We start from the raw sequence: 15,638 nt of genomic DNA, 5'->3' as shown, positions 1-15,638 counted from the left end.
CTGTGGCTGGACATGCTGAGGCGAGTGTGGGTGCACAGATGCTCGCCACGAGGACACGATCTGCCATGGGCTCATGGTCCCCCGTGCCCTGATCACCAGCCATGGGCTGAAGGGTGTGATTCCGCCGCAGCCTGGCTTGCCCATTGCCGATGGGGCCACACACCATGAATTTTGCTTCCCCCGTGAAAAAATACAAGAGGGAGCGAGAAGGAAAAGGCGTCGGATGGAAAACACCCCGGCTGCCTGCTGCGGGGAGTGGAACCAGCTAATTTCATGCGTCTCCTTCTTGTTGGAGTGGGGTCCCTCCTCACCTGCTCCTGGGCACGGTTTCCTGCACCCCGAGCCAGCAACACGGAATCTGATTCCAGTTTAAAGGCAAGGAGCTTGTCCACGGTTTGTAGCCCGGCTCCCATCCCAGGAGGGGACCCACTCGGAGCGCTGCCCGCAGCGGGCAGGGTTTACCAGCTGTCCGCACCGATCTTGTGTGTTGCCCCCTCCCTCTGCACCAGCCCGTGGCAGGGAGATGCAGACAACCCTGTGTTGGGGGTCTCAGCCCCAGGCAGCACCATCTTGGGGTCTTTCTGCTTGCTCTTGCTTGCACCCAACTGCTGCTTCATCACCGCAGAGTGGGTGTCTGGGGGCGAGCAGCTGCCAGCACCCCCACCTAGCCTGTAATGAGGCTCAGCGCTGATGTCCTGGGCTACCTATGGAAAATGCTGGAGAAAGACACCCTCTGACATGCCATCCAGGGGGCACTTGGTGCCTTGACCCTGGCCAGGGGGCTCTGGGTCATGAGCTTGTGCCTACCCCAAAGGCTGCCCAGCACTGGGCTGCCATTTCTCAGCTCTTCCTGCTTGTCCTGCCAGCCCCCAACACCCCCCTGCCCACCCTGGCACCCTAAGGCACCCAACCTGCTGAGGACATCGTGCAAGCCCCCAAACCCCACCACCCGGGCAATGCAGCCATGGGATATGCCAGCCTTGCACAGCCAAGGCTGCCCAGAGCATCCTGCGCACGGCACAGGCAGAGGCAGGGCAGGCAGTGCGCTGAGAACACCATCCCTCTCCCCTCCATTTGGCGAGCTGAGCCCAGCAGAGTAGAGCATCCCCCTCCAGCCCCCAGCATCGCCGTGCTGCGTGGAGGGGACATCGCAGCCCCAATTTAGGGACAGGCGGGGGCCGTGCTCCAGCAGGAGAGGCTGCTGGCAGGCAGCGGACCAGGCGCTGCATCCCCCTTGGAGATCCTTCTTTGGCTGCGACTTGTGTCGCGCACCCCAGCATCCATCCGCAGCCCTCCCGGGGGTCAGGCAGCACCTCCTCATCCCCGGCTCCACATCCCAGGGAAAACAAGCAGCTGAGGCCAGCACCAGCCCTGGCTTCTCAGGGGCCCCGTGTCGCTGCTGGCTCCGAGGATGGGACCCTGCTGAGCTACTGAAGTGCTAAAAACGAGCCTCCAGGCCCTTGCGTGAGCTTTTGTGTCGTGCTTGGCATGGGGAGAGCTCGACTGTGGCGTGGACGCAGGCGCTGCGCCAGGAAAAACACAAGCCGCAGGGGAAAGGTGGGTGCACGCACGTGTGAGCACGTCCCAGCCCTCGAGCCCGGGCGGCTGCGGCGTGTTACGCTGACGTGTCACGCGTGTGCGCAGCCCAATTTGCACTCTCCCTCCTCGCAATGGGTGCCCGGGTCTCAGTGGGCAGTTTCCAGAGGGAAAAGCCCTCGTTCCCCAGCCTGTCTTTACAGGCACATGTGAGCACGTGCATGCAGCCCTCCCCAGTGCCCTGTCTCAGCCTCCTCCTCCTCACAGCTGCTGGGTGAACGTGTTGGGGTGCACAGCCCCCCACCCACCCCACACCTTCCCAGCACCCACTGATGTCGGTACCAGCTCTCCAGGGAACACAGCATCTCCTTTTACGCTTGATGCTGAATCTCTCGATCCGGTAAATCTGCAGCTTGCAGCAGAGGGGAGCATCGCCCCGTATCCCTGCAAAACAGCTCAGACAGGGGACCTCTCTCCAGTTTGCCAGAGGTTTCATCCTGGCTCAGCTTGCACAGATGGGATGGCAAGATGGGAACTGACCTGCACCCACCTTCCAGCCCCACAAGGGGGTTCAAACCTGCTCCCCAGCTGGTGATGGGCACCCCGTGAAGCCACCGACTCATCCAAATCTGGTACAAACCTTTTATTTCCCCTCCGCCCGCACTGCCCAGCCAGCTTGAGGCTGGGTTTGCCCTTTGGAAGCGAAGCTGGGGGGCTCCAGGGCTGCCCTCTCCCCCGAGCTCGCAGCCTGGCATGGTTGCACCCGGGGACGGGGAAAGCCGCTGTGGCCAGGACACAGACACCCCCCCCAGGCCACAGCCACCACAGACCCCCCGAGCTTCACACTGAGCCAAGCGGCCAAAAAGCAACAATGAAAAGTGTACCCCAAAATGTACACGAGACCCCTCGCCCCCCCCCCCCCCCCCCCCCCCCCCAGTTTCCCCAGCCCCAGATATGTTGCACGGGTTAAAGTGATATGGAGCAGCACAAAATCGGCGGGGATGGGGACCAGGGACCAGAGCCCCCCCACCCCACCACGCCATGGCCCCCTGAGACCGCTCAGCGCCGGGGAGCAGCCAGCACAGGGAGGGAGCCTAATAACCCAAGGGTGGGGAGTCGCGGGCAATAAGTTAATCTGTACAGACTGTGTTAGGTGGACACGGGGCTGGCAGGGACCGCCGAGCCATCCCTCCGCGCGCGGGGGTGGCCCCACGGGGGGCTGGGGGCCGATGAACCACATGCCGCTGCAAATCAAACCACGAAACGACGCATGAAGTCAAGTGATGGAGAACGGTGGGGATATGGGGAGATGCCCCAGCTCGCACTGAGCCTGGCTGCAGAGGCAGAGCCCTGTGGAGCAGGGGGAGGGAAGGGACCCCTCCACACCGAGGGGCTGTGCTGGGGTGAGCCGAGGGGGACCCCACTTGGCTGGGAGACCCCAGGGCCGGCCCCCTACTTCCAGGGCAGGGCTGTGAGCCCGGGGACCCGGAGGCTGGCTGCTGCTAGGTCCTGCCATCAGCTACAGCCCCGCAGGCTGAGCTGCTCCCGGCTCCAGGCAGGGATGCTGAGCCCAGGACGGAGGCATCCCAGCAGCTCCCACCTCCTGCCCAAGCTCGAATGCGCCATGACAGCACGAGGCAGGGAAACACCACCTCGTCCCCTGCTTGGTCCCAGCAACCCGTCGGCACTGGGGCCAGCCACCCGCAAGGCATCACGGAGCAGGGAGGGGAAGGAGCCATCCCGGGGCCCCTCCACAGCTCCAGGAAGGGGCTGGCTGGGTCCTCGCGTGGGCATGGAGGCAGCGAGATCTGCTCTTCTCTCCAGCTGCCAACACCAAATCCATTCGCCACGTTTCGGCTCCCCAAGGCAATCGGCTCCGGCCAGCGGAAGGGAGTTCTCAGGGCCAGAGACGGCGCCTTGGAGGCTCAGCCCAAGGTGGGAGGCTGGGGATGTGCCGAGCCAAAGCCCAGAACGCTGCAGACACTCTCCATCCCCCACTGCAGCCGGCTCCCTCCTGCCCAGCGCTGGACCCATGCCCGGAGGGCTGCGGGGCCCTGGGGGCTCCGGTCGGGAGGAGACAGACCGCCCCACCATGAGGACGGGCTCCCCCCGGCCTCCCCACTCTGGCAGCTCCTCTTTTGGCTCTTGAGTGCTGGCAGCCAGGATCCCAGAAAACAGAACATCTACGGAGGAGGCGAAGCCGCAGCCTGGCTCCTGGGAGCCTCCTCCGCAGTGGCCATCCCTGGGGAGAAGAGCGGAGCCAAGCCCGATCGCACCCCCCGGTCCCCTCCGTGCCAGAGCCAGAGATGCCCCGCCAGGAGCCAGGGACACAGGGCAGCGGAGCAGGACCGGGGATGACGCCATGGGGAAGGTGACAGGGAGGTGGTGTGGAGGTGACAGGAAGGGGTGGGAGCACTACAGGATGGTCTTGTCCAGGTCGACTTTGAGGGGCAGTGGCCCCGCATCCTCACCACCGTGCGCAGGGCACAGGGTGACAGCAATGACGGGTGGCAGGGGGAAGGTGCTTGGGCCATCCAGGTCCTCCAGGTACTCCTTGTCCCCGTTGATGCTCAGAGGCTGGAAGAGAGGCAGAGGGGACCATGCAGCCCCAGAGCAGGGGACAGGACCCTCTTGTCCCCCGGCTGGGATCACCGCGGGGCTGGCTGGGGACGTACCACACAGCACAGACATGCCAGCATGCCCAGCACGGTGGCCGGGGACCACAGGCACTGAACGGCCACATCTTCACCCTGCAAGATTCACCCAGCCAGAACGGGGAGACGCAGGGTGTCAGGGACCCCCGTGGGACCACCCCGGGCTGCGCTGAGCACTGCTCACCCCATACCTGGGTCTTGACGTGCTGCTCAGGGGCGGTCACCAAACTGGCACAGCTCAGCCACAGCATCACCATGATGGAGAGGAAGAGGCAGGCAGCCAGGATCCAGCGAGGAAGGCCCGAGCGCCTGTAACACCCCACCACCCCCCACCAAAGAAAAAGGACGAGTTTATAGCAGGGCACAGGGAGCTGGGGAGGCAGCTGGGGGGAAGAGCATCTGCTCCAGCAGGTCCAGGGCCCTCCGGCCCCGCGCAGCCCCATTGCACCTACTTGGACATGCAGCCGAGGAAGTCGTGCTCCGGCTGCGGGGGGTCCGGATGCTGTGCCTTGGCTTTGCCCCGTGGCTTCTTCACGGGGGGCTTCTCCCCCTTCACCCGGGGGCCTGGCGGGGGAGAGGCGACTCTGAGCCCGGGCACCCGCTGTGGGCATGCCTGCCCCTTGCCCGCACCGGACCGGGTGCAGGGGTGCCGGGTGGTCCCCTCTCCCCCACGGGGACCCTCCGCCTGTGGTGGGGGTGTGGACGATCCCAGCAGCTTCTTGGAGTGGGTCCTGAATCCAGACCCACCCCCCCCTGCGTGGGTGTGGGGTGTGGGAAGCTAATCAGACCCAAGAAGCGGGTAATTTGTTTAGCTCTGGAGAAATGGGATGAGAGCCAGGAGGGCACGCAGGCTCCCAGTGCCCCCCCAGCAGCCCAGACCCCCCTGCACCTGTGTGGGGCTGCAGGACACGGGGGCTGGACCCTGGTCCCGGCTGCGCTGGCTGCACCTCCGGCACCTCGGGTACTGGATACTCCATCTCGGGCTGGGACTGGTGGGTCAGCAGGGAAAGAGGGAGAAAATGGTGAGCAAGTGGGTCCTCACTCCTCTTAGCACCCAGCAGAGAGAGGACACAGGACACCCCCACCTGAAACACCACGACTTTGCCATCGTCCGCCTGCAGGTAGAAGGTCCAGGTGGAAGAGATGAAGCTCTGGGCAGAGCTGACGATGTCGTTGCAGAAGGTGGAGACCAAATCGAACACGGAGAATGATGGCACCTTCAGCTCCAGGCTCTGCAAAGGAGCAGGGACATGGTGTCACCGCCAGCCCCCTGTCACCCACCCCAGCGGACAACGTCCCACCCCAAGGCTGTGTCCGGGCTGAGCTGGGTGCTCAGGTCTGGGGCTCAGCCCGCTTCTGCCGGGGATGGGGACATGCAGGGCCTGTGCTCCAGCCCCAGGAGGGTCACCAAGCTTGGGGCTGTGGTCCCCAGGGCCGTCACCCAGCCCTCAGCAGCCCTGCGCTCACACCAGCGCTTGAAACAATAGGAGCGAGCGGCCGAGATGCTGAGGGCGTTCCTCTCCTGGCAGCCTCTCGGTGCCCTGGATTCTTGGCCGTCGCGGCAGTTTGTTATTTTTAAAGCATCCCTGCTGGAATCCGCTTGGCTGCTCCCTGCCACTGGCTTCGAACATTTTCCGACAGCCCCTTGCACGGTCAAACCAGCAAACAGGAAATAAATAGGTCAGATTCTGTATCTAATTATTATGCTAAATCTGCTTTGCCTGCTTGTCTGGGAACCCAAAGGAAAAATGCTTTTGGGGGGGTGAAGGGGGTGCCAGCCCTCCCTGTCAGCCGGTCACCCCCCGAGGCTCGTCCCCGACCTTGGAGAGGGGCTGGGAAATGGGATCAGGAAGGTCTTAAAAACCAGCTGCAAAGCGGTTTTTTGAAGGAGCCGCAGCTTTCTACAGCACAAATTTATCTTCATCTGCACGTGTACAAAGCCAAAAGCCTCTTCCTTGGGCCAAAGTCTAATTTAATTAATTGGGCAAAAGCTGAATTAATTAAATGTAGGAGGAAAAAGCGTTGCTAATTGCTGGGAAGGATAACAGATCAAAACCGGGGGAATCTGCAACAGTCACCAGCCAGAACCTCTCGCCCTGGGAATTTGGCATAATCGCCCTGCCTGGCTGAAACCAGTGGCAGCACGGGTCGAGCCCCGTTAATCCATTTTATGTGCTTTGGGTGAAGCAGCGCGACGGGTCAGCAGCGGGCTCGTGTCTCCCTGGCACCCCTCTGGCACCCCCGCGGCACCCCTCCGTGGGGGCACCTATAATGGGGGACATAAAATACAGCAAGATGCGGCAGGCATCCTGCGGCGTGGGTTGTGCCGGGTGGTGGGAGCACGCGGGGAGCAGGTCTGGGCCCGAGCCACCCTGGGAAAGCATCGAGGGGAACCGAAGCAACCTCGCCAAGACATGAGGTTGCTGGTGGGGATGGCCAGGAGGCAGCAAAGGCAGGGATGGGGCTGGATGCCTGTGCTGGGGATGGAGGGGTGAGGGATGGATGATGGATGATGGATGGAGGGATGACAGATGGATGGAGGGAGGGAGGGATGATAGATGGATGACAGAGGGATGGGCTGCATGTGTGGGGTGTTGTAGCCTCCATCCCCAGGGAGAGGAGGGACTGGGCTGAGCTCCCATGGGAGGAAGAAGTCCTCCCTGAAGTGGAACCCAAGGACCAAGCCACCATGTCCCAGCATTCCCCCGTGGGGTCCCGGGCAGGGGGTGGCTGGTGGGCTCAGCAGGGTCTCCATTGCATTGGTATTGCCTGCTCTGCCCTGTCCTTTGGTCCCTGCCAGGCTCAGGGTGACCAAGATGCCCCACGTCCCCATGCTGGGGGTCAGGCGAGGGACGAGGCTGCTGAAGAAGCCACCTCCAAGGCTCCATGGCTCCAGGCTCCTTGTGGGGGCAAATGCCACCAGTCCCCGGCAGTCCCATGGGGTGATGGCACAGGGACGGAGCAGCCAGGATGGAGCTCCATGCAGGGACAGGGCAGAGCCTCGGCCGGTGGCACCAGGGACAGGCTGGGGGGTTCAGGGGGGAAGAGGGGCTCCACATCTCCCCCGCCCCTCACCTTCTCCTTCCTGTTCTCCACCTCAGGCAGCTGCTTGCGGCACCCTGTCACGCAGCCAAACTGCTCCTCTGCGTTGCTGTAGGCTTCGGCGCACGCTGCAAGGCAGGAGGAGGGGTCATTTAGGGGGGGCTCGATCCCCCCGATGAGCCCCACACCCCCAGCACCCCCCCTACCCCTCCTGATTTACACCCAGTGGGTGTAAACCTGCAACCTGCTTGGTTTGCAGCAGGCTCTGGATGCAGCCCTGGGGCACAGCGTGGGGCTGAGCGGAGGCAGGATGCTCGGGAGTGTGGAAAGCGTCATGGTGGTGCCAGTGGTATGTGCGGGGGACCCCTGGGATGGTCTTTGGGGCGCAGGGGCCGCTCGGCCGCTGGCTCCTCACCTGCTTCACACTCGGCTCTGGTTGTGTTCAGCTCGGCACTCGCATCCACGAAGTGACAGATGGAGAACAGCCGGCAGCCCCGGTAACAGGCGTTGAGAACAGCATCCTGCAGGGAGGAGGAGGGAGCGTGGAGCTGGCACCAAGCTCAGCCCGGTGGCTGTGCCGGCCCCCCCCCGCGGCCCCCTGCACCCAGCTGGGGGGCACCAGGCGCCGTGGCTCTCCTGCAGGACCCCTGCTGGGTTGTCACCCCAAAACCCAAGGTGACGGCATCCCCCAGGCTGGGAGAACTGCCTTCGCTCCCCCGTTTGCACCCAAGGGTGGGGTTGGCACGTGGCCCCGGCCCCATCGAGGATGTGGCGGGTCCCCCCGCCTCGGTCAGGGTGCTCGGCACCTGCCAGGCCCTGGCGTGGGCTGGCAGCAGGTGGGGGCTGCACTCGGGGGGGTGTGGGGGGTGTGCATGGGGGGAGGTGCATGCACTGGGTGGACTGGGAACACACTGGGGGGATGGACGGAAGGGCACTGAGCCTATGTGGGGGTCATGGCGTGTGCAGGCTCGGGGGGAGCGGGTGCCCCGGCCAGCAGGCAGGGCTGGGTGCTGGCAGGGAGGCAGCTCCAGCCCCGATGGGAAAACAACTTCATCCCACCCATGGCAGCGGCGGCCACACTGGCTCCTGCCAAGGCACTGGCCTAGATACAGCCCTGCCCGCGTGGGGGCTCGGGGATGGGGGCCACCGGGCAGCCCCTGGCATGGCACGGCCACGGCAGCTCTGATCCGGGCCTTTCCGTGATGCTCCAGGTCCAGCCACCAGCGCTCAGCTCCATCTCAGTCCCCGCTGCCAGCACGTGGTGCTGGCCCACCCTGTCACCACGGTGTCACCCGCCACCCCGGTTGTCCTTGGCCCCACTGGCCCCATGCCACCACTCTTGGGGATGGCTGTGCCATGCCACTGGTGATGGGGGGCTGGGGGGCACCCCCAGTGTGGGGTGGCTGCCACCACCAAGGGCACCCCAAACCAGGCACAGGTGAGACTGGGGGGCACGCCAATGCCAAGATGGGCGAAACCACTGCAGGCACCCCAAACTGCAGTGGGTGCCCTCACTGGGGGCACCCAAAGCTGTGGCGGCAGAGACCACCGGGGCTCTGAGGCTCTCCCGGTGCCCACCACGGTGCTCCCTGTGGAAGGGGGGGGGGGGGGGGGGGGGCTGGTGTGTGGCCGTGCAGCGGCAATGCCCACACAGGGTGGGCTGGTGCCCACGGTGCCCTCACTGGTCCCAGTGCTCCTGGTGTCCCTGATACTCCTGCTGCTGCCAGTGCCCCAGCTGTTCCCACTGCTCCCAGTGTCCCTGATACTCCTGCTGCTCCCAGTTTCCCCTGGTGCTCCCGGTTCCTCCCAATGCTCCCAGTACCCCTGGTCCCCCATGATGCTCCTTGCACTCCTGGTGCTACTGATGTTCCCCATGCTCCTGGTACCCTGGTACCCCAGTGCCCCTAGTGCCCCCGACACCCTCAGTACCACTGGTGCCCCCAGTACCCCGGTGCCCTCAGTACCCTCCGTACCCTCCGTACCCCCGGTAAACCTAGTACCCCCAGTGCCCCCGGTGCCCCTGGTACACCCCGTACCCGCGGTGCTGCGGTATCCCCGGTACCCTGGTAACCCCAGCACCCCCAGTACCCCGGTGCCCCCCGTACCCCCAGAACCCCCAGTACACCCGGTACCCCAGTGTCCCCAGTACCCCCGGTACCCTGATGCTCCCGGTACCTCCAGTACCCCAGTGGCCCCAGTACCCCCGGTACATCCTGTACCCCCAGCACGGCCGGTACCCGGTGCCCCCGGTACCCCCAGCACCCCCTGTACCCCGGTGCCCCCGGTATCCCCAGCACCCCCGGTACCCCCGGTGCCCGGTGCCCGGTGCCCGGCCGGACTCACGGCGGCGGCTCGGCGCGGCAGGCTGCGGCCGCACTGCCCGCGGCACCCGGCGGTGTCCCCCAGCTGGGGCGAGAAGGGGTCGGCGGCGGCGGCGGCGGCGGCCAGGGCCAGGCCGAGAGCGAGCAGGGCCCGGGGGCGCCGGGCCGCCATGGCGGGCGCGGGGCGCGGAGCGCGGAGCGGAGCGCACCCACCGCCGCCGCCGGCCCCGCCGTGACGCGCCGTGCGCCGGGCGGGGGCGGCGGGGGGAGCCGGGGGCGGGGGGAGCCGCCGCAGCCTGCCGCAGCTCCGGCGGCACCGGCAGCCCCCGCCAGCGGCACCGGCGGCAGCGCTGCCCGGGGATGCTGGGAGCGGGTGGGCGTGAGGATGGGGGTACCCGGGCACCGGGGGATGCAGTGTGCACGGGCACCGGGGGTACGGGAGGATGGGGTGGTACCCGGGTACCTGGGGGTGCAGAAAGATGCAGGGTGCACGGGCACTGGGGATGCGGGAGGATGGAGGGGTACCCGGGCACTGGAGTATGCAGGGTGCACGGGCACCGGCAGTATGGGAGGGGAGGGGGGTACTCGGGTACCCGTGGGTGCAGGAGGATGCAGGCTGCACGGGCACTGGGGTGCGGGAAGATGGGGGTGTCAGGGCACAGGGGGATACAGGGGTACATGGACACTGGAGGGTGCAAGAGGATGCAGGGTGCCAGAGCACCAGGGGGTGTGGGAGTATGGGGGGGTGCAGGGGCACTGGGAGATGCGAGGGTACCACAGGATGTAGGAGGACAAGGTGGGGCCTGGGGACCAGGAGATGCTCTGGTACAGGATGCAGGGGGACCTGGAGATACACAGGGACCAGAAGGTGTGGCGGACACAGTGAGGGGGGCAGGGGGACACTGGGATGCGGGGGGACACTGGGATGCAGGGGTCCAGGGGATGCAGAGGGATCAAGGGGGTGCAGTAGGACTAGGGGATGCAAAGGGCTAGGGGAGCAGCAGGACTGGGACCACACTGACACCAGCAGCACAGAGGGACTGGGGGGGCCATGGGGACCGAGGGGGCCATGGGGACCAGGGGGCACACAGCAGCAGGGGTGCACAGAGACAGGGCTGCCCTGGCACTGGGAGCACACCAGTACCAGCGAGTAGCAGCCCCGGAGTCTCACTGCCCCCCAGCCCAGCACCCCTCCAGGGACCGTGCCCCCCAGGGCAGCATTAGATCCAGGCGTGCCTCCCTCCTGGGGGCTTCCCGGAGCCACCTTGGTGGGTCCCCCCCGCACCCTGGCTCCGCAGGGCCCCACTCAGCCAGGGCGCTGGGCTCTCCCTGACACCCCAGATTTACAGCTTCGATTTCCCAGGGTTTAAAAGACATAAAAGGCGCAGGCTTGGCCCCGCGCTCGCCGCCTCGCCGCTGCCCTGCCCGTTAGCCTTATTTATGGCAGCACCCCAAAGCGGGCCCGGGGGGGGGAGGAGGAGGAGGAGGGGGGCTGGGGGCTTCGCTAACCTCCAGCCCTAATGGGGAACACATGGCAGGACCCCGGCATGGGGAAAGGGGGGTCTCCCACTCCCAGCTCAGGGTTGAGGGGTGCTCTGTGCCCTGGGGAAGGGGGAGAGGGGTGGGGATGGCCGGGTCCCCCCTGGGAGGTGGCTGGGGAGCTCAGCCCTATGCCCCCCCGGGAGCAGGGAGTGGGGCCTCTCCTCGCCCCGCTGCGCTCCGCCAGCTTATTCATCTTGTTAATCAAACCAGGGCCGGGAGAAAATGTGCTCCGGCCGGGCTGGCGGGGCTGCCAGGTCGGCTGCGCTCCCCCCTTCCCCCTCCTGGAGCCCTGCCAGCCCCTCGGCCTCGTGTCCAGCACCGGTGACGAATGGCCAAGTAAATGGGATAGATTGGGAGCTGTCACCGTAAATCACGGCACTGCACCGCAGGTGAGGTTTCCATCGGCCGGGAGGGACGGAGCTGGAGCCGGAGCCCCGACCCCCGCCAGGGGACCCAAATCCACTGGATCGACTGGCAGCAGCACCGGTGGGCAATGCTCCCACCGCACCTGCCTGGGCCATGCCTGGCGCCGGCCCATGCTCCATCCACTCACCTTTAAATAGAAACCCCCCTTTCCCAGGCAATAATATCCCAGTTGGCAAATATTTACCGCCCTCCCTCCTCCCTTCTCCAGAAACACTCGATGCCTTTTGCATTTATCACTACTGACCTACATTTTTTTCCCCTGGAGCCTTTCATGAAGCCGCAGGCTTCCCCCACGCTGGCTGGGGCATCCCTACGGTCCCCCCCCCGCCGTGGGCAGGGGACCCGTCACCCCATGTTCCCACCCCGCAGAGCCCATCCCTCGTGCTCAAGCACCCCCTCGACGTCAACCACATTTTTTTTCCCCCTCTAGAGTTCAGCAGACTCCATCACGGGACTTTTTGTGCTTCCCAAAGCAAACAGAGGCGGGAAGGTGTGGCTGCCCGCTGTGAGGATGCTCTTGAGCGAAAGGGTTGTGTGGGGGGTGGGTGGGGGGGGTGGCAGGGAAGGGGTTAAGCGGGTTATAAATTACCCATGGATGTGGAAATGTGACTGAGAGGAATATAAAGCAAACTCTGACTGCTGGATTCTTTGCATTTCTAGCCTCTTTATTTTTCCCTCAGGTCACTTTAAAAGGATGCAGGCAGTCAGAGGCAGCTCCGCTGCGCCTCTCCTCCCGCTTTCTCTGGGTTTTTTGGGGTTTTTTTGTTGTTTGTTTTTTACACCCTGGCCCTTGAGCCAGATGCTGTCTCTGTCCAAGGACTTTATGGAGTGAGCTCTGGCTGGGAAATCAAGTAATTAGACTAATTCAGGGTAGATGTGCTGGGCCTGGCCCCGGTGACACATGATGGAGGGCTGGTGGGAAGGTGATGGCTGGTGGGAAGCTGGACCGAGGATGCTCAGCACGTTTGGGGATGTCACCAGGGCCACCCCGGGGTCTTGGCTCCATCCTGGGGGGAGTCACATCCTGCCTGGGCAGAGCAGGGAGCTTGTGGCCATGTGGGCTCCGCTATTTGGGAGCTGGGCCCCATGGCCAGATCCTGCACTGCAACAGGGCAAAGAGGCCCTGGGAACCAAGCCACGTCGGGGGGGGCGGCCGGACCGCGCCAGCCCCAGGGGACCCCTGCGCTGACGCTGACAGCCTGCTCCGGGGGTCAGAGGGGGCTGCTGGGCCGGATCCTGCCCCCCGGGAGCCTGGCGGGTGCCTGTGAGTGCGGCGGCTGGTGGGCAGGAGGGAGCAGCCCTTGAAAGGTCACGGCCAAAGGGCAGCGCTGACCACATCTGCCTGCTGACCACATCTGCCCGCTGACCACAGCTGTCCACTGACCACAGCTGCCCGCTGACCACAGCTGTCCCTGGGCAATGCGCTGACTCAGAGTGGAGTGCGGCTCTGCCATCACGGCTGCCCCCCCGCTGCCCCCCCGCCGCAGCCCTGCACCACACCGGCACTGCCCACCGCTGGGGACCGCAGGCATGGAGGGGCTTGCTCAGGGTGGGCTCCGTCCCCCCACCCTGTCCCCATCCTGCGGTGTTGGGTCTGGATGCTGCCGTGGGTCAGGAAGGGTGAATGTCCCTGAGCCACCTGGTGACAACCTGACCGACGGTCCCCTCTCCCCCCAACACCACTATCCCCCCACCTTCCCCCTGACCCCCCAACAAAGTCTCAAGCCGTCTTCTGACGATGCCTTTGCCGGGAGCTGGCCGTGTCCCCTCTGCCAGCGCCAGGGCAGGTGTCACCCCCCCATCCGTGCTTCCCAGAACAGCCGCGCTAAATCCCACACTGTGGTGGGAAGCGGAGGGGCTCGGCGGGGGGGAAGCAGGCGGCTGGAGACGGTGTGGGCAGGCAGCGCAGGTGGGCTGCTGGTCCCACTCTGGCTGCAAGGGGGGGGGATTTCTCCTCCTCCTCTCCCCCCCAGCACCCACCGCTGGCTCTGACCCCAGGGTGGCTTCCCGGGGGGGTCCGGGCGGTGGGTCAGGATCGCGGGCGGCCGCCAGCCCCCGGGCGGCTGTGATTCACTCGGCCAGACTGCGAGTTTCTCAGGCTGGGTGGCTCCCGGAGCTGACATTTTTGGGAAATTTCAACAAAAACACATCAGAAGCTTCCAAAAAACAGGACGATGGGAAAAGGCATTGTTTTGCCTCCCTCCCGTTCTCTTTTTTTATTTTGTTTTCTAATCCCTGCAGCCCCTTTGGCCAGTGCCAGATACCTTGGAACCCCTCAGCGACTCCCACACCATGTCACCCGCCCTGTCCCCGCATGGCTGCGGGGCAAAGCCCCCCGCCCTGTGCTATGGGGCAGGGGCTGGCTCACGGTGTCACCCCTTTGGGAGGGGCACTCTGGGCCACCCAGGTGTCTCCTGCCACCCCCCGGGTCTCCCCCTCCCCATGCCCTGTTCCCTTCAGGGAGCAATGTCCCCATCCTTGCAGCCAAGTGGGTTCAGGGTGCAGAGCTGGGACAGGGAGTAAAGGGACAGGGAAAAGGCACTGGTCAATGTCCCCATGGACTGGAAATCGCCCCCCCCCATGCTCCCCCAGCCTCACCTACAAACCTCAGCCCCACAGTGGTCCCATGGCCTTGGGGCTCCCAGCCCCGCCCCAACCTCAGGGTCAGGGTCACCGGGTCCCTCCATGTCCCTTCTGCTGGGGGGACACCATGGCCCAGGCACCCCCCCTGCACCCATCCCACACCCTGACCGAAAGGACACGCAGCTGGGGACAGACCATGCTTGGGGACAGTGGCCTTGCCATGGACAGGACATGCTGTCCCAGGGCTCTGCCACCCGTCCAGGGGTCTGCAGAGCTCTTGGGGGCACCGAGTCCTGGGGGGACACAGAGGAGGCAGTGGGACAGGGTGTGATGCTCGAGTGGACGGCTTTGCCACCATGCCGGTGGCACTACTGGACATGCCACCAGCACCAGGCTGCTGGGGACCCCCGGGGACAAACAGCCTCAACCCTGCGGGGGCTTGGAGCCACTTGGGGGGGCGTTCCCACCTTTTTAGTTTGTTTTTTTTTAAAAAAAAAAACAAAACAGAGATGATGCAGTTGATAAAAACCATCGGGATTTACAGAAGATATCCCCGGTTTCACCCCCTGAAAAACTGCTCAATTTGGTCTCCTAATGAGTGTGAATGGAGGCGGGGGGGGAGGGGGGGGGGGGGGGGCGGCCCGACGGCGCGGACAGTCCCGGGAGCAGCCCCGGGGGCGCGGGAGGCTCCGTGGTGGCTCCCGGTGAGTCACCCGCGGGGCGGCGTCCCCGAGGCGGCCCTTACTCACCTACCGGGGGGCTGGGGGGGACGACACACCGGCCCCGGGGCAGGCGGGGTGTGTGGGGGGGGCACAGCATCCCGCGGCAGCCCTGGACGGGCACGGCGTGCCGGGGCTGGGTCCCGGGGCCGGTACCGGAGCGGGGCGGGGGGCCCTGGGGCCGGTGCCTTTCTGCCCCCCCGGGGGCGGGCCCGGGCCGGGCGGGGCGGGGCCAGGGCGGCATTTAGGGCTTTGGTAACCGGGGGTTGCTCAGACTTGCTCGGGACTTCCCCGAACGTGCCGGTGCGCTCCGCCGCCCCGGGCACCGACGGGCACCGGAGCCGGCCATGCCGCCGCTGCCCGCGCTGCTCCCGCTGCTGCCGCCGCCGCTGCTGCTGCTGTTGCTGCTCTGCCCGCGCCTGCCCCGCGCCGAGCCCCTCGCCTGTGAGTACCGGGGGCACCGGGCAGCTCCCGCAAGGTGGGCGCGGGGCGACCAGGGGGTGTCCCGTCGGGGATGGGGTGGGCGCCGCACCGAGCCTCCCCCCCGCGGGGCTCTCCCGGTTCGTGGCGGTGCCGGTCCGCGTGGTGCGGCCCCCCCCGCTCCCGGGATGCGGAGCGGCCCCGGGAGCCGTGGGGGGGCATCTCCGGGCGCACCTCGGGGCTGCGCGTTGCCTCCCGTGGACGGTGACGGACCCCCCCAGCCCCCGGCGGGGGGCAGCGGGACACCCCCCCCCCCCAACGCCCCCCGGCAGGCGGCCGCGACCCCCCCTCCCACCCCGTGCCCGCTGCCCAGCCGGGACCCCCCCCGCTTCTCC

The 15,638-nt window shown here is 65.9% G+C and overlaps 1 protein-coding gene across 1 annotated transcript; it reads right to left on the bottom strand.

Moving 5' to 3' along the window:
* Positions 1 to 2,517: 2,517 nt before the first annotated feature.
* Positions 2,518 to 9,855, bottom strand: TMEM59L (transmembrane protein 59 like). The gene is made up of 8 exons (XM_055804842.1): positions 9,576 to 9,855; positions 7,648 to 7,753; positions 7,266 to 7,360; positions 5,276 to 5,422; positions 5,080 to 5,179; positions 4,643 to 4,754; positions 4,382 to 4,499; positions 2,518 to 4,113 (listed from the first exon to the last, which is right to left on the bottom strand). The coding sequence occupies exons 1-8, from the start codon at positions 9,723 to 9,725 to the stop codon at positions 3,952 to 3,954; spliced, it is 990 nt and encodes a 329-aa protein (XP_055660817.1). The 5' UTR covers positions 9,726 to 9,855; the 3' UTR covers positions 2,518 to 3,951.
* Between the last annotated feature and the right edge of the window lie 5,783 nt (positions 9,856 to 15,638).

The sequence above is a fragment of the Falco peregrinus genome, chromosome 5 (assembly GCF_023634155.1).
Source record: "Falco peregrinus isolate bFalPer1 chromosome 5, bFalPer1.pri, whole genome shotgun sequence".
Classification (NCBI taxonomy): Eukaryota; Metazoa; Chordata; class Aves; order Falconiformes; family Falconidae; genus Falco; species Falco peregrinus.
Note: the sequence above shows the minus strand (reverse complement) of the source record. Positions and strands in the feature narration are given on the sequence as shown.